Source organism: Bos indicus x Bos taurus, chromosome 23 (genome assembly GCF_003369695.1).
Source record: "Bos indicus x Bos taurus breed Angus x Brahman F1 hybrid chromosome 23, Bos_hybrid_MaternalHap_v2.0, whole genome shotgun sequence".
NCBI lineage: Eukaryota > Metazoa > Chordata > Mammalia > Artiodactyla > Bovidae > Bos > Bos indicus x Bos taurus.
Window position 1 is genome coordinate 53062770 of NC_040098.1, and position 17616 is coordinate 53080385.

The 17616-nt window shown below is 43.6% G+C and overlaps 1 protein-coding gene across 8 annotated transcripts in view; it reads left to right on the forward strand.

The window, feature by feature from the left end:
• EXOC2 (exocyst complex component 2) overlaps positions 1–17616 on the forward strand; it is a 123559-nt gene that overhangs the window by 15766 nt on the left and 90177 nt on the right. For all 8 annotated transcript variants that reach the window (XR_003508148.1, XR_003508150.1, XR_003508151.1 and 5 more), the window contains exons 2-4: positions 8706–8863; positions 13804–13980; positions 16403–16529. Coding sequence is in view for 5 of the 8 variants with exons in the window: in XM_027524838.1 (XP_027380639.1) it covers positions 8746–8863; positions 13804–13980; positions 16403–16529 (422 nt within the window). In the remaining 3 variants the exon portion in view is untranslated. The remainder of the gene's footprint in view (positions 1–8705; positions 8864–13803; positions 13981–16402; positions 16530–17616) is intronic.

The window sequence follows — 17616 nt, forward strand, 5'->3', positions numbered from 1 at the left end:
TTTTTATTGTTCCACTAAATATAATTCACTAAAAACTAGACCAGCAATTCATAAGATACAGTGACTTTTTAATTCCATTACTGAAAAAAAAAATCCCTCTTTAAGTGTATGTTTTTTTCAGTGTAAACACATCAACGCCATACCAACATAAAAAGAAATGAGAGAATTGTCTGTCTAATTCCCATAAGGGTCCTCTTAGTCCTGTTTATTCCCATTCAGGTTCAGGTAGTTGAAAACTTCTTGGTAAATTAACATGAGTCTGGAGACATGTCAGAATTATTGCTTTTTAAATTTTTCAAAATTTTTAAGTTAAATATAATTGACTTGGGCTTCCCTGGTGGCTCAGTGGTAAAGAACCTGCCTACTGATGCAGGAGACACAGGTTGGGAAGATCCCCTGGAGAAGGAAATGGCAGACCACTCCAGTATCTTTCCTGGGAAATCCTAGGCAAGAATAGAGGAGCCTGGCAGGCTACAGTCCATGGGGTCACAAAAGAGTCAGACATGACTCGGCAACTAAACAGCAACAAATAACTGACTTATACTCTTGTATTAGCTGCCTCTTGAGAAACCTGTATGCAGGTCAGGAAGCAACAGTTAGAACTGGACATGGAACAACAGACCGGTTCCAAATAGGGAAAGGAGTATGTTGAGGCTGTACATGATCACCCTGCTTATTTAACGTACATGCAGAGTACATCATAAAAAACTCTGGGCTAGGTGAAGCACAAGCTGGAATCAAGATTGCCAGGAGAAATATCAATAACCTCAGATATGCAGATGACACCACCCCTATGGCAAAAAGCGAAGAAGGACTAAAGAGCCTCTTGATGAAAGTGAAAGAGGAGAGTGAAAAAGGTGACTTAAAGTTCCACATTCAGAAAACGAAGATCAAGGCATCCAGTGCCATCACTTCACGGCAAATCGATGTGAAAACAGGGGCTTTATTTTGGGGGGCTCCAAAATCATTGCAGATGGTGACTGTAGCCATTAAATTAAAAGATGCTTGCTTCTTGGAAGAAAATTTATGACCAACCTAGACAGCTTATTAAAAGGCAGAGACATTATTCTGCCAACAAAGGTCTAGTCAAAGCTATGGTTTTTCCAGTAGTCATGTATGGATGTCACTTGGATTGTGAAGAAAGCTGAGCACTGAAGAACTGATGCTTTTGAACTGTGGTGTTGGAGAAGACTCTTGAGAGTCCCTTGGAATGCAAGGAGATTGAATCAGTCCATTTTCAAGGAAATCAGTCCTGAATATTCATTGGAAGGATTGATGCTGAAGCTGAAACTAATACTTTGGCCACCTGATGTGAAGAACTGATTCATTTGAAAAGACCCTGATGCTGGGAAAGATTGAAGGTGGGAGGAGAGGGGACGACAGAGGACGAGATGGTTGGATGGCATCACCGACTCAATGGACATGAGTTTGAGGAAACTCCAGGAGTTGATGAAGGACAGGGAGGCCTGGTGTGCTGCAGGCCATGGGGTCGCAAAGAGTTGGACATGACTGAGCTGAACCGAACTGATTGTATTAGTTTCGGGTGTGCAACATAGTGATTCAATATTTATAGATTGTACTGCATGTAACATTATTATAAAGTAGTTCTGTATTTCTTGTTCTGTACGTTGCGTCCTTGTGATTTATATGCAGTAGTCGTACCTCTTCCTCCCCGTCCCCGATAAGACTCATCCCATCCCGCCCTCACTGCTGGTAACCACTGGCTTGATGCCTGTATCTGTGAGTGTGTTTCTGTTTTGTTGTTTTCATTCATTTGCTTTCTTTGTTAAATCCTATTTATAATAGGGTTTCCCAGGTGGCAAGACTGGTAAAGAACTCGTGTGCCAGTACAGAAGACATTAGAGATGTGGGTTTGATTCCTGGGTTGGGAAGATACCTGGAAAAGGGCATGGCAACCCACTCCAGTATTCTTGGCCTGGAGAATCCCATGGACAGAGGAGCCTGGTGGACTACAGTCCGTGGGGTCGTAAAGAGTTGGACACTACTAAAGTACCTTAGCACGCACATATAAGTGAAAAGATACAGTATTTGTCTTTGTCTGACTTTTTTCACTAAGCATGATACCCTATGGGTCCATCCATATTGTTGCAAGAGGCAGACTCTATTCTGCATAATAGCTAAGTAGTATTCCATTGTGTGTGAATGTGTGTGTATCTGTGTGTGTACGTGTGTGTATATCTACACACACCCACACACCCCGCATCTTGTATATCTGTTCTTCTGTTGATGGACACTTGGATTGTTTCCATATCTTGGCTATTGTAAATAAAGCTGCCATAAACTTTGGCAGGGTGCGTGTATCTTTTTGAATTACTGTTTTTGTTTACTTCAGATATATACCCAGAGTGGACTTTCTGAATCATATGGTAGTTACTTTTAGGTTTTTTTTTGAGGAACCTCTGTACTGTTTTCCGTAGTGGCAGCACCGACTTACACTCCCACCAACCCAGCGCATGAGGCTTCTTCACAGCCTGGCCAACGCTTTCTTCTCCTCTGTTTGAGGATAGCCATTTTGACAGATGTGAGGTGACATCTTGTTGTGGCTTTGATTTGCACTTAGACTGGTGATGCTGAGCGTCTTTCCACGTGCCTCTTCACGTCTGGGTGTCTTCTTTGGGAAAATGGCCTGTTTGAGTCCTCTCCCCAGTTTTTATTCAGGTTGTTTGTTTGCTCTTGAGTTGTATGAATGTATTTTGTATATTAACCCATATTAGCGGTATTATTTGCAAACATCTTATGTTCAGTTGGTTACACTTTTGTTTTCATGATGTTTCCTTTGCTGTGCCAGAGATTTTTGGTTTGATGTAGCTCCGTGTATTTATTTTTGCTTTCGTTTCCCTTGCTGAGAAGACAGAGACAAAAAACACTGCTAAAATCAATGTGAAAGAGTGCAGTTCTTGTGTTTTCTTACATATAGGTCCTTAATCCCTTTTGAATTTCTGTTCGTGGTGTGAGAAAATGTGATTTGTTTGTTTGCATGTGGCTGTCCGGTTTTCTCAATACCATTTACTGAAGTGGCAGTTTCCCTCATTGTGTAGCCTTGCCTCCTGTGTCATGAATAACTGTATATTTCTGGGCACTCTGTTCTGTTCATGTGTATATCTGTTTTTATGCCAGTATTATCATTTTGTAGTACGTCTCAAGTTGGATCACGATTCCTCCATCTCTGCTTTCTCAAGAGTGCTTTGGCTATATGGAGTCTTCTGTGGTTCCATACACGTTTTAGGATTGTTTGTTCTAGTTCTGTGAAAAATGTCATGGATAGGAATTTGATATGAATGGCTTTAAATCTGTATATTGCTGTGGGTAGTGCAGACATTTTGATAAAATTATTTCATTCAGTTCGTGAACATGGGATATCTTTCCATTTCTTTGTATCATCTTCAATTTCCTTCATGAATGCTTTATAGTTTTCAGAGTATTGGCTTTTCACCTCCTCGGTTAAGTTTTATCCTAAGTATTTTATTCTTTTGGTGTGATTTTAAATGGGGTTATTTTCTTTCTAGGCACTTAATGACCACTATAGATGAAAGCTTTCCTTTAAAAATACCCTTGTTAATTTGGCATGAATTGTGAAACTAACGATGTTTAGAAACTACCGTTTAGCAACACAGCAGATTTTTGTATGATTCCTTTTTAGCAAACCTATAGCCCTGATCGGTACCTAACAGGTTTTAAGTGTGGAGCTAAGGCTAAGAGCCAGTGTGTAATGATTTGTGGCCCCTCTGCCCATGCCCGTGTGTTTGTGTAAAGTTCTGCTCCAGTGCTGTCGGCCTTTATCATCTGTCTATTTATATCACTGAATCCTCCATTATTAGTGTGCTTGGGTAAGGATATTGCCTTAAAAATGGCTTATTCTGTATCTGTATTAATTTTCCTTACTTGAGTAATAATAGCTCCTTTACCTCCTGCTTCTGTCATTCTGCTTTCAAAAGATAAAATTAGCTTGTGGTGTGTAATTTTAGATAGGTTCACTTTTTATTCCTTACCTCTTTCACTCTTATATGCCTGTATATTGTAAAGGCTGGATATTGTTTTAATTTAAAAAGGAGGCTTATGACAGCAAAGTCAGACTTTTGTTAACCTCTGTTCAGTGTATTTATATAAGAAAGATCTTAAGACAGAATTTCAGACTGTTGCTTTATCGCGTTTGTAAAATCCTTGTGAGGAAAATCCATAGGCACTTAATGACAACTATAGATGAAAGTTTCCCTTTAAAAGTATCCTTGTTAATTTAGCCTGAGTTATGAAACTGAAATGTTCATGAACTAAATTCTGTTTTTTTGAGGCTTAGAGTCTTTCTTGAGAATGATGGTAGTATATTTCATGTATTTCTGACTTTAAATATTAAAACATTATCTGTAATGCAAGATGCTTCTGACTGGAGGTGGGTTGAAAAGAGACATCTTCCAGGATTCATTCCATAGATAATTACGGAGTGCATACCTTGTGGGTGGGTACTGTCATGTGGATTGTGGATGTTGGAATGTGGCAAGCAGATGCTCTTATATTTGTAATTTAAATGGCTCACTGGTCTCCTGAGATAGTGGTTTGTCCATGCTTGAAGATATGTAGATGATGCTTCATGGCAAGGGGATGCCATTTAGTTTTTGCATATGAACCGATGTAATGAACACTGGATTTTCAGCTGCCTTTGATGTGTGTGTCTGGAGCAGAGCTGTACTTTTTCAGTCATAAATAAGAAAATAGATTTTGTGCTTGTGATTCATGGCTGTCCATTGTGGCCCAGATAATTACCTGTTATTACCAGATACCACTTTGTTTTTCTTGGACAAACTTTGAGGATGTCAAAAGTAAGATTATGATCCTCTGTAAATGCCTTCAAAATGGATTTAGAAATTTGGGAGTAAACTGAATTGTCTGTCCTAGTTGTTTTGTTGTGTGTATGCACACACATGCTTGCTTTTTTTTTTTTTTTTTTTTTGAGTCCAGAGGTATTTTAATTTCAGTTCTGCTTCACAGCAGGATGAAGTGTTGTGGAAGGAGAGATCCAGGAGACTTCTTAGAGAAAGTGACCTGAGGGAGAGAGCCAGTCAACCAAGAGGGCGGTGGTCAGGCTCTGTCGCCCCACAGCCCTTACTCTCACCCCTCGTTTCGTAAATGCGTGGTTACGCAGCAGCAGAGATCACTCATAGCACTGCGCATGTACGCTGGACCACGGGCTACTTTTGTTCTGTAAGCATATAAGCTCCACCTGAAAATCCCTTGTGGCTACGTTATGGCAGCTGCACCAGTCAGGAGAGGATAAATGTGTCTGTAGTACCTACAGCTTCTCGAGTTTTCTTCCAGCTTCCCCATGCACCTTGCCTACCCTGGGTTCAGTGAACAGTGAGAACAGCAAGATAATTGGCATAGTCGGTAGATGTTACAGCGAGACAGTAACATTTAAGCTTGACTTTGAAATATCAGTAAGGATTTAACAAACTTGGAAAGACATTCCATTTAGTTGAAATAAGGTAAATGAAATCAGAAAGGCATAAAAGAACTCAGTAGTTCATAAGAAGTGAGTGGGCCCGTGTAGTTAGTGTCAGATGGATGACGGAGAGGATGAGGATGCCAGGTAGGGTAGACAAGTCTGATTGCGCCAGGTTTTAATAAGTGCTGAGGGTGTTGTGGGCACTGGAGACCACTGAGCAGTGGGTGTCATGGAGGCTGTTTTTGAGTCAGGAGTGATGATTAGACCTGTAATTGGAGGTCTACTCAATTGGAGAATTGATTCTGGTGTTTGCTGAGGGTAGATTGCAGGGGAGGGCTAGCAGGGACAGAGTGACCAGGTAGGAGCTGGCTGGCTTTGGCATCTAGGGAGAGAAGCAGTCGACCTCGCACTCTGCAGGGGGATTCTGACTGTTTGATTCACGGGGTGCGATGGGGAGGGAGTGGAGTCGAGATAGCCTCGGGTTCCATTTTGGTTTATTGGATGAACAGTAACGTGCTCTGGCCCTACCCCTCTTGCTGCTGCTGTTTTGCTGTTTTAGTCATGTTAGATGAGTCACACAGGTGTGACTGAACCCAGTCTCCAGCTTCCTCGCTTTTTCCAGAGGAGACAAGCTGATGGCACCTGGCTCCGAACCCCAGCCCTCTACTCACAGGGTTGCTCTCTCTGGTTTGGCAGCCCTGATACTGAGCTGTCCTGAGGAGCACGTACGAATGGTACTAGGGCTGTGGAAAGTGAAGACACTCCCTGGACTTTGCATCTCCCACCAGAACCCAGGGGCAAAGGCCCGTCACCTCCTTATTATCCCCCACACCCCAGACTCGCTGAGCTCTCTGCCAGCACCACCTCCATGTTTCTGGACTCCGTGGCTAATCTGCCAGTATCCTGATGGTCATTTCTGGATGAAATTTAAAACTCCCTCCTCTTCCCAGAAACACACCTGCCTATTTGCAGCGTTATTACCACTTTGGTTAAACCAACAGTTCCTACAGTAACAGGACAATATAAATCTTGTTTCTTTTGCCTCTTCTGAGTGTTTCAAGAGCTTTTATTCTTGGATTGATTCCTTTTCATGGCATCTTGTTCTTCTAAGTGTAAGAGTTTTCTCCTTCTGCAGATACTTATTTGGGATCAAAGTTTACTGTACTTTTGAAGGGTGGTTTGTTGTTGTTGTTGTTTTTTCTGTTATCCACTGTGTTGATTTGCTGGGGCTGCCATAACAAAGTACAGTAGGCTGAAACAACAGACATTATTTTCTCATGATCTGGAGGCTGGAAGTCCAAGATCAGGGTGTCACAGGCCTGGCTTCTCCGGAGCCCTTCCCTGGGCCTGGGGGCGCCACCTTCCCCGTGTCATCGTGTGGCCGTGCTCTGCGTGTCTGTGTCCTCGCGCCTCTTCTCGTGAGGACGCTGGTCCTGTGGGACCAGAGCCCATCTAGTGACCGCGTCCACCTCACTTTAGAGAGGATGGTCTTTAGAGTTCCGACTCTTAAACACAGTCACTCTCTGAGGTCCTGCGTCAGGACTTGGTAGAGAGAGAGCAGGTTAGCCAAGATAGCACGGTCAGGCTCTCTGGCCCCGTGGCCTCTTCCGCTTGCCCCGCATTTTGTAAATAATGATGTGAACAGCTGAGGCCACGTACAGCACTGCACACCACACGTGCACGTTGCGAGGTACTCGCTTGGCCGCAGGCTACTTTTGTTCTGTAAGCATGTATAAGCGCCACCTGGAAAGCACTTGGAGTTATTTTATGGCTGCTGCTAACGGCTGCTGCATCAGCCAGGAGAGAAGAGACGCATCTGCAGTTCTACGGCTCCGTGCATTGTCTTCCAGCTTCTTAGCTCACGCCTTGCCTACCATGGGTTCAACGAACAGTGTGCACAGTGAGATACAGAGAGACAGACTTCAGCACAAGTTTTGGGGAAACACTTTAGCCCACACCACCAGCCTTATCTCTGTTTCCTCTGGGTCTTTTTTTAGATCTTTCACCTCTCGTGTCTTCCCTGACCACTTTACAATTTCTGTCTGTCCTTAGGACAAGGCTGTGACAGCTGTTCGTCTCGTCTGTGCGTGGGCAGAATTGGTCTGTGTCTGGCTTTTCTCTGGGTGATGTGGCTGCACGAGGCCTTCTTCTCGGGAAGACCTTCCCTGTTGGAGTCTTTGGTTCCCTCTTCTCAGGGCCCCTTAGCTTCTCCAGAGTGGCTGTTGTTGCCTGGACAGGGTGGAGTTAGGCTACAGGGTGGGCACCCTCCTCCCCCCGTGCCTGATGTGCCTGAGTCCTGGTCCTTTCTGTTGGGTCACGTCAGAGACTGAACTTCTCACCTGGCTGATGGCAGGGCAAAGGCAGGGGCCACAGTCTAACTTATTAGACTGCCCAGAAAAAGACAGGCAGCCAGCAAGTTCTCAGTGCTCTTCCCCTGAGCCCACCCTCCCCTCGTCTTTTGGGGCATCTCAAGTCTTCAGCACTTGAAGAGTTCTCTTCATTTACTGGGCTTCCAAGGTGGCGCTAGTGGGAAAGAGCCCACCTGCCAATATAGGAGACAGACCGGGTTCGATCCCTGGGTCAGGAAGATCCCCTGGAGGAGGCTCTGGCAACCACTCCAGTACTCTTGCCTAGAGGATCCCATGGGCAGAGGAGCCTGGCGGGCTACGGTCCACGGGGTCACGAGAGTCGGACATGGGTCAGCGCCCGAGCACAGACACGCGCCCGGTGCACTCAGTGCTGTGCTTTGCCTGTCGGAGTGCCAGGACTAGAGAGCACAGCGTCTGGGACAGTCGGCAAGTCACTGCTTCTGCCTGCGTGTTGAAAATGTCAGTGTATTGATCTGAACACGTTTAAAAGTTGCTATGCCAAGTCTAATATGAAAACAAAATGAAATTCCATACACCTATGGGAACGGAGACGTTCTTTAACTTCTATGGATCTGTTTAGGTCAGAACCTCCTCTTTGAGGCGCTTCCAGCATGTGCCTGGGGTGCAGAGGTGGTGTGTGGAGCTCAGGAGGCCTCAGTCTGTCTTTCCTGACGTGAAGTCCACATGCCTGCTTTTCCTCCCCGCACAAGCTCATGTCCTGGGTCACTCATGTTCAGGAGATGTGGCCAGTGGGCTAACCGGCAGCTGAAACCCAGCACCGGTGTGTGAAGACGACGGCTGGTACTGTGTGCGTACCTCTCGCGTTTCTAGTGGATGCTGGTCTCAGTTGGCACTAACTCTTCTTTTTCTTTTCATAGGTCACTTCTGTAGCTCGACCTTGTTTCTTCAACAAGCACAATGTCTCGATCCCGACAGCCCCCTCTTGTGACAGGCATCTCTCCAAATGAAGGCATCCCATGGACGAAGGTCACGATTAGAGGAGAACACCTGGGGACTGGGCCAGCTGACCTCATAGGTAAGGGCAGGGCCGATGCTGTGTGTTCATAGTAAAGGCATCTTTATGTTGGCAGCGAGGCAAGGTGCCAGTTCACTGTTTGGAAATAGTGAAGGTGGTAGGAAAACACCCCTGAGGTCTGTGCAGGGTTATCTGGATGGAAATGAAAGAATTATTTGGTTTTCTGATTTTTTGTTAAAATCATTATTTTATCAACTCTTGTCTGTGTTGTCTTTCTCCTGGTCCTGACACAAACCCCTGCAGTGGGGCACTGCCTTATTTGCTCAGTGTTGGCTTCCCTGCCGGGATTGCCAGTGCGGCTGCCCAGCTCTGCTTTCCTCTCCTTGCGTGGCCATCTGTGTTCCTCTTCAGGTTCAGGTCAGCTTAGCCTCTTCTGGTCCTACTGCTCTTGGAACCAAATCTAAATTCCCTCCACCTGGAGGAGCTTGTGCTCTCTTCCTGGCCACACCTGGGACCTGCGGGCCACCTGTCTGCACGAAGATGGCCTTCAGGGTGGGGAGCACCAAGGCTCCAGATGTACAGCCACAGGCTGTCTGTAAACTTATGCCTGTGGGTAGAGAGCAAACCATCGATGTCATTGTGTGGTCAGTTGTGAACTAACTCTGAGGGTGTGCAGATACATTCAGGACGAGGAAGGGAGGCATCTCAGGATGTGCTTCTGAATATGTATTCTGATTTCCCACTTTAATTTATTTGGATTCAGACATTCTGTTGACTCATTTCTTAATTTATGAAGGAACCAGAGCCTCTTGATGAGGGTGAAAGAGAGTGGAAAATCTGGCTTGAAACTCAAGATTCAAAAAACTAAGATCATGGCATCCAATCCCATCACTTCATCTCGAACTGAAGGGGAAAAGTGGAAGCAGTGACAGATGTTATTTTCTTGGGCTCCAAAATCACTGCAGACAGTGACTGCACCTATGAAATTAAAAGACGCTTGCTCCTTGGAAGGAGAGCTATGACAAACCTAGACAGCATATTGAAAAATGGGGGACATCACTTTGCCGACAAAGGTCTGTATACTCCGAACTATGGTTTTTCCAGTAGTCCTGCATGGATGTGAGAGTTGGACCGTAAAGAAGGCTCAGCACCAAAGAATAGATGCTTTCAAATTGTGTTGCTAGAGAAGACTTGAGAGTCCATTGGACAGCAAGGCGATCAAACCAGTCAGTCTTAAAGGAAACCAACCCTGAATATTCATTGGAAGGACTGATGCTGAAGCTGAAGCTCCAGTATGTTGATCATCTGATGCAAAGAGCCGACTCAATGGAAAAAGACCTTGATGCTGGGAAAGACTGAGGGCAGGAGAAGAAGGGGACGACAGAGGATGGGATGGTTGGACAGCATCACCAACTCCATGGACACAAGTTTGGTCAAAGTCCAGGAGGCGGTGAAAGACGGGAGCCTGGCGTGCTACAGTCCATGGGTTGCAAAGAGTCAGACATGACTGAGCAGTCGAACAACAGCAGCATGGTAAACACCAGAGATGAGGAGCTGCGCTTGTTTCTCCTGCAGTGTCGCTGCTGGCGGACGTTGGTTTTTGGCCGCCCAGAAATCCCTTGCCGAGGAGAAAGTTGACGGGAGTTGGGTACCATATTTAGTTATTAAGTCTTACCCTTCCCAGCTTGTTCTTTTCACTAGGGTTACCTAAATATGTCTCATTTTATGTTGTTTTCTTTAGCTATGGTTTGTGATTGTTAAGTAAATAAAACCTAAGTTTATTACCTTATGAAAATAGTCTTATTTTATGTCTTGGTTCTGGACAAAGCTCATTCCAGATTGTTCTTTATAAAAAGTGGGAACATCCCTAGAATTCTTGGAAATGACCGTCTAGCTGGAAGTTCTGCCCCGCAGTTTAACCGGTGGTCCCTGAGCCCCCACATGGGACTGCACAGGCCTGTGTGGAGGCAACTTCTTTACTTCAGGCCGTGTGGTCACTGCTGGGCTTCCACAAACCTGCTAGTTCAGCTCTCGGCTTGTCCAGGCATCGCCAAGAAACCATCTTTTTAAAAAGCAGAGTTAACCTACTAAACAATTTAAACATTCTTAACTCTGATGACATCTATACTAGCCAAGTAAAACACTTTTAAAACACTTTATTTGGAATTCTACAAGGTATTTTAAAAAAATGTTATATTTCATGAAGCAGATTTCTTAGCAGAACATGCTTAAGAAATAGATCTTATGGTTTTATTTAATTTCCATAACATTTAAAATGACCTATTTAAATCTGTTTTAAATAATATGATTATTCATTTTTTTTTTTAGTACAAATACAGGGCCTATTGAATCTGAGCAACCTTGGTAACCGCTGCAACGGGATGAGCAAACTGTTACTCTGGTTCCTTTCCTGCAAACGCGGGCCATCATGGCTCTTATATGTATTTGCTCATCTGGGTGTGTTTTTACAACTTTGTCTGTATATCTGAAATCTCCCATTTCTCAGTTTTAATTGTAAGCTAGCTCCCCAACAGTGAACTTATATTAGGAACTTTAATGCATTGAGTCCTGATATTTATCATTGGGTTATTTCCTTTCTGAAGTTATTTAAATCACAAAATCTTGATATTATAAAATTTAAAAATATCAACTTATGTATTGACCTACAGTGATATCAAAATATCCAGCATCTGTAATTAAACAGTTCATAAATTAAAACATTTATTTCCATTTATTTAAATACATAGTCTGATGAATGTGTGCATAAAAGGTATTTGAGGAAATATGTTTTGAAGTGTTTTTCAGGCTTATCTTGGAGATGGAAAGGTGTTCCATGGGTGCTTACAGCTTCTTACATTGCTTACATTTTTCATAATAAAAATTAAGTATCAGGAAAACCAATAAACACTCCCATTTTGAAAAATAATTTTGAGTTAGGATTGCATTTTAAAATATGTAAATGTCATCACATTAAAAACAATAGAAAACTTAATTCTAAGGAACTTTTAAGTGCTGCTGCTAAGTCACTTCAGCATGTCCAACTCTGCGTGAGCCCATAGACGGCAGCCCACCAGGCTCCCCCGTCCCTGGGATTCTCCAGGCAAGAACACTGGAGTAGGTTGCCATTTCCTTCTCCAGTGCATGAAAGTGAAAAGTGAAAGTGAAGTCGTTCAGTCGTGTCTGACTCTTACCGACCCCATGGACTGCAGCCTTCCAGGCTCCTCCATCCATGGGATTTTCCAGGCAAGAGTACTGGAGTGGGGTGCCATTGCCTTCTCCTTTTAAGTGCTAGCAATAGAAAAACTAAATTTCTTACATGGATAAATAATAATAGATCTTGTAGGAAAATCTCTGAAATTAATTATTTCAATTATTATTCACTTAGTCTTATTTGACTCTGCAACCCCATGGACTGCAGCACACCAGGCTCCCCTGTTCTTCACTGTCTCCCAGAGTTCACTCAAGTTCCTGTCCATCGAGTTGGTGATGCCATCCAACTGTCTCATCCTCTGTCACCCTCTTCTCCTCCTGCCCTCAATCTTTCCCAGCATCAGAGTCTTTTCTATGAGTCGACTGTTCACATCAGATGGCCAAAGTATTGGAGCTTCAGCATCAGTACTTCCAGTGAATGAATATTCAGGGTTGAATATATTTCAATAAATTATTATAACATAATTATTTTCAGTAATTATTTCAATATATAAAGTGGAGTTGTTTTTATTCGTTTATGGTTAATATAGCATTCTTACTAAATAGTGCTTTAAGTTGTAACAAAAGATGGCTTGAATCCCTTGCTACATTTTTTTAAACTGAATTTGGCATAAATTGAGGTGTTCCTGGTATCTGATTTTTAAAAAAAATATTACATTTCAAACTTGACTGCTAAGCAGCATCAGAAGTTAAATGATGAGAAGCAAAGGCGCATGTGTTTGCCACACATACACTTTGGTCTCTTTTCTCCCTGAATGTTTACCACTTTGGTGTGTGTGCTGCAGAAAAGTGCATGGGGGGGTGTTGGTGCCCTGCTGGGACCATGTCTTCCCTGTGTATTCACTGCCTCACAGTTCACGTGGGGTGGGCAGAGATGCCAGGCGCCGGCTGAGCTTTTGGAGCAGAGTGTAGTGCAGCGAAAGGACCCTAGGAAAACACTGAGGCGGCAGGACCAGCACCGTTGCAGGAGTGACGCAGGCATGAAAAATGCACTGGTGATCCCGTGATGCCTGCGAGCACTTACTGGCTCAGCAGACTCCAGGCTGTGCTTAACGTGAAGTGTGCTTTAGTTCATTCTATAATATTAGGTGTAACTAAACACCAGGAAGAAGGCAGTGGCACCCCACTCCAGCACTCTTGCCTGGAAAATCCCATGGACAGAGGAGCCTGGTGGGCTTCCATCTCTGGGGTTGCATAGAGTCGGACATGACTGAAGCGACTTAGCAGCAGCAGCAGCAAACACCAGGAAAAGTATGTGCAGACTGTTGTTAGGAAAACGGTAAACTTTTTTTAGAGAATGATGTACGCGTTTATTAATAATACACTTTAGAACTTTACAGCAATAAGTTAGGCTTCTAAAAATAGCAACAATTTCCTAATTCCTATGAAGGCAATTTAAGATTCTTATAGTTAAGTAATCTAGAATGCCTAGCCGTTGTTATGGTTATTAGTTCCTTATTCTGTTGATGTTTGAAGAAAATTAAATGTAATTTAAAGGAAGTCTTAAATATTAGAGGAAAAAACAAATTAGCCAGAATTCGGTAGAGACCGTAGTTTATTTGCAAATAATATTGGCTATATTAAAAACTGGGAATAACTAGTGAACCAGGACATGTCGTTTCGTATTTGCTTCAGCTCGTGAAAAATGCCTAGTGACGCTAGCGGCGCTGTCCTCTTGTGGAAATAGCGTTGTTTTCTTCGTTACAGTGTGTGCTTTTACTCTCAGGTCTGTCCTCTTGTGGAAATAGCCGTTGTTTTGGACTCGTTACAGTGTGTGCTGTTACTTTCAGGTCTGACAATTTGTGGGCATAATTGCCTCCTGACAGCAGAGTGGATGTCTGCAAGTAAAATCGTGTGTCGCGTGGGACAGGCCAAGAATGACAAAGGAGACATTATCGTCACGACCAAGTCGGGTGGCAAAGGAACCTCCACAGTGTCTTTCAAGCTGCTCAAACCTGAGAAAATAGGTATCGTCTCCTGTGACTTTTCTCTCAAGAATAAACTAAAATTGGGTTTTGTCTTTTAAAATTGACAATTGGTAAATTAGTATAAAATTTACTTACTCTCAGATTCAGTTTGTTTCTTTCTCTAGGAATAGGGTATTGGTTAAAATTTGTATTACTTTTGAAAAAGCAGTTTACTGAGCTAACAGTAAACCCTAAGGATGATAATTCTTAGAAGAAAGGTTGTTTTAAGTTCTGTATAAAGTCTGCTCATTTAACATGTCAAAATGCCAGTTTTAGTTTCTTGATCATGAATACAGTAATGGCATTTCTTTCTGTGACAGATTAGCCAGTGATACCATCTGAATCATGTTTCATTTTTCTTTCCTTCCTGTGTTCCTGGCCTGGACAAGACTGATGGCGGAGGTGTGCCTCTCGTCTCCAGATTAGAAAAGCCCGCTGCTTGTGCACCAGGCAGCTCTGTGTTCCCTCTGTGCACTTGGCTGCACTTCCTGGTCTGGGGCAGAGCTTGGTGTGAGGCAGGACTCTGGATAGTCTGGGGGCAGCCCCCAGCTGTGGCACGGTGGCACCTAACCTGCCTGCCGATGTAGAAGACGCAGGAGGTGCAGGTTCAGTCCCTGGTCAGGCTGATCCCAGGATGATCCCTGAGGAGGAAATGGCAACCTTCTCCAGTGTACTTGCCTGGAGTGAACAGAGGAGCCTGGCGGGCTACAGTCCATGCGGTCGCAAACAGTCAGACACGACGGCTCATACACATAGCCCCCAGCTGTAGGTGGGAGTGGAGTCCCAGGGTCCTACGCCAGAGAGCTGATGAGCTGGAACATTCAGGGATGTGCTTAGCAAAACCCCTTACAGGAAGTAGGAGTAAGTGCTCTATCAACCATCATTTTAATTCTTCTAGCTCTCCATGTGCACAGCATCTCCCCTGCTTTATCTTTTTGGTTTTGTAGTATCTGGCACATGGTCAGCAGATAAATACTTATATAATGTGGAGCTATCACAGGCATAATTAAACCCAGGCCATACATCTCTCATATAGAAAAGCAAAGAATTTTGTGAGTATTGTTTTCTGTCTTAGAGCATAAAACCTTTTTTTACCATTATATCATTAACATTTTTAATACATAAATGATTTAAAAAAATTTTTAATAAAAATTTGAGGGATTTAAGGGAAAATTCAAAATGTGGTTTACATATAGGTACTTGCTGTACTGTGCTTAGTTGCTCAGTCGTGTCCAAGTCTTTGTGACTCAATGGATGTAGCCCACCAGGGTCCTCTGTCCATGGAATTTTCCAGACAGGAATACTGGAGTTGCCATGCCCTTCTCCAGGGGATCTTCCCAACCCAGGGATTGAACCCAGGTCTGCCACATTGCAGGCGGATTCTTTACTGTCTGAGCCACCAGGGAAGCCCTGTACATAGATATACAAATGTGTATGCAAATATATGTACACATTTTTATATGCACAGTATTCTTATTTTTGCTTAATTTTGTTTAATGTCTTTGAAAACTGAACTGTGAAATTACAAAGTAGGAGCTGGTCTTCAGTTTTCTGGAGGAACCTTTTTGATTTTGTCAAAATATTTTGACAGAATCTAGTACCATCTTGTATCATGTTTATACAGCAGATAAAGAAAACTTATTATCAAGTATTGACTTTATTCTAAAACGCTTTGCCCAGTACTTAGCACGTACAGGCTCAGGAAAGGCTTACAGAACCGCACTTGGGAGTGTCTGGACCTGCACTTCCCTCTGACAGCCTCCTTGCGTCCTGGCACAAGTGTGGTGCTGATTGAAACAGAGGGTTCACAAGGAGTCCTGCCACTGGAGGCTGCCTGGGCCCAGAGCCCTTCCTTTGGGGGCTCAGGCCCCGCCCTGCACTCTGCTTCACCCATCTCCCTGCCCAGCCCTTGGGTCTGAGCGGGGACCCTGGGAAGCATCGTGCCAGGGAGCGTGAAGAAGGGCTCAGTCATGTGAGAGAGGGTGCTGCTTTCAGAGATGACGTTTTGTTTTTCCTGAATGTCTCAGTCATTTCCATCACCCAAGTTGTGCATTCCTTGGAAGGTATTTGACTGATTTCTTTATATAAGGAATTGTTGGATACTTTGTTGATATACCAAATTAACTGTACTGCTTATTATTTGTAAAATAAAATTGTTTTAACAACTTTTTCTCAGATGTTAATTTATCTTCTGTATTGAATAATGTACAGTACAATGAAGAGGTGTTATTTTTGCCTTTCTATGGATTTTTAGTGCTTTTAACTAAGAAAGAAATTAAAGCTTTTGTGCCCTCAGATCTTTAAAAAATTACTTTAGTGTGCATTTTGTGTTAGGTCTTAAAACAGTAAAGCAGTAAAGTAAAATTTAGACAACACCTGGGGACCGTGTATCCTGTTAAGTCTGTGCTCCTTGTTTTGGTAGGCATTTTGGATCAGTCCGCTGTGTGGGTTGATGAGATGAATTACTATGACATGCGCACTGACAGGAATAAAGGGATTCCTCCCTTGTCCCTGCGTCCTGCCAACCCACTCGGCATCGAGATTGAAAAGTGAGTACTGCCTCGCCTCAGCTGCCTTGCTCTCCATGTGCTGAAGAGTTTCATGCATTCAGGCTCCAGAAACATGCAAGGAAGCACAACGGAAGATGCCTCTGTCGTTGGAGTCAGTGTCATTTCTGGAGCTGCTAGAGAGAACGTTCCAATTAAAATGTTGGCAAAACCTACCTACCTCTTTAATTTTTGAGTTTTCATTTTGTGAAGGAAAAAAGTATTTTGAAATTTTTAATAACTAATCCTTCTAATGACACGAGAGTTAGTGTGTTGTCTGGAGCTGGTAAGTTTAACTATTTAGATGGTATTTGAGATTAAAGTAGAGTTTTCCATGTACTTGATTTTTCAGGAAATATTTGATAGTAATTAGACCCAGGGCGGTCTTGTCATTCTGTTTACGTTCTCCACCTGTAATTCATACTTAATTCAGACTTACTTTCCCAGAATTACGGCAAGTAAATGGTATCTTTCAAAATGTCTTGGACCAGATGCAGAGTTCCCAGCGCTCTCACGTCAGCGCCTTTGTCCTTGCGTCTTCCTGCTGGAGCTCCCCTGCACATCAGTCCTGTCTGATTTGTCCCTCGGCCTTAGCAACTCTGCTGGCGATAGTGCTGCTGAGTGTTGCTTCATAAACACTTCTGCAGGTGACAGAGTAATCTGCTAATCCGTTAGCCATAGCTTCTCTAGGTTTCTCTAGGAATGGGGAAGGTTGCCACTAACCTCGATGTATTTAGCCTTCAAGCCTCCCCTTGAAGACCACCAGTCGGCCACCAGCAGGCTGCTTTTCCCCTGCTAGGGTCTGTGCTAGCTGAGAGGGAGGGGGCACGTGTGTCTTGGGAGGTTGTCCTGTTTTGAAAAAGGCCTGAGGGTTTTAAAAGGCAGGTTTCAGTGAGCGTGGACTGTTCTGGGCCACAGCTGTGATGCTCTTTGGCCACCATGGGTCATTCTGGAGCTGTTTTAAGGGTTTCAGTGCCTGATAAATTAAGAGTTTAAAGATAAAGAACATCCAGGAAAGAAAGGTAATTGCTGGGTCTTTATTTGAACAGGGTTTCCTGCACAAGGGGACCTTGTGGTTGAGAGTAAATCC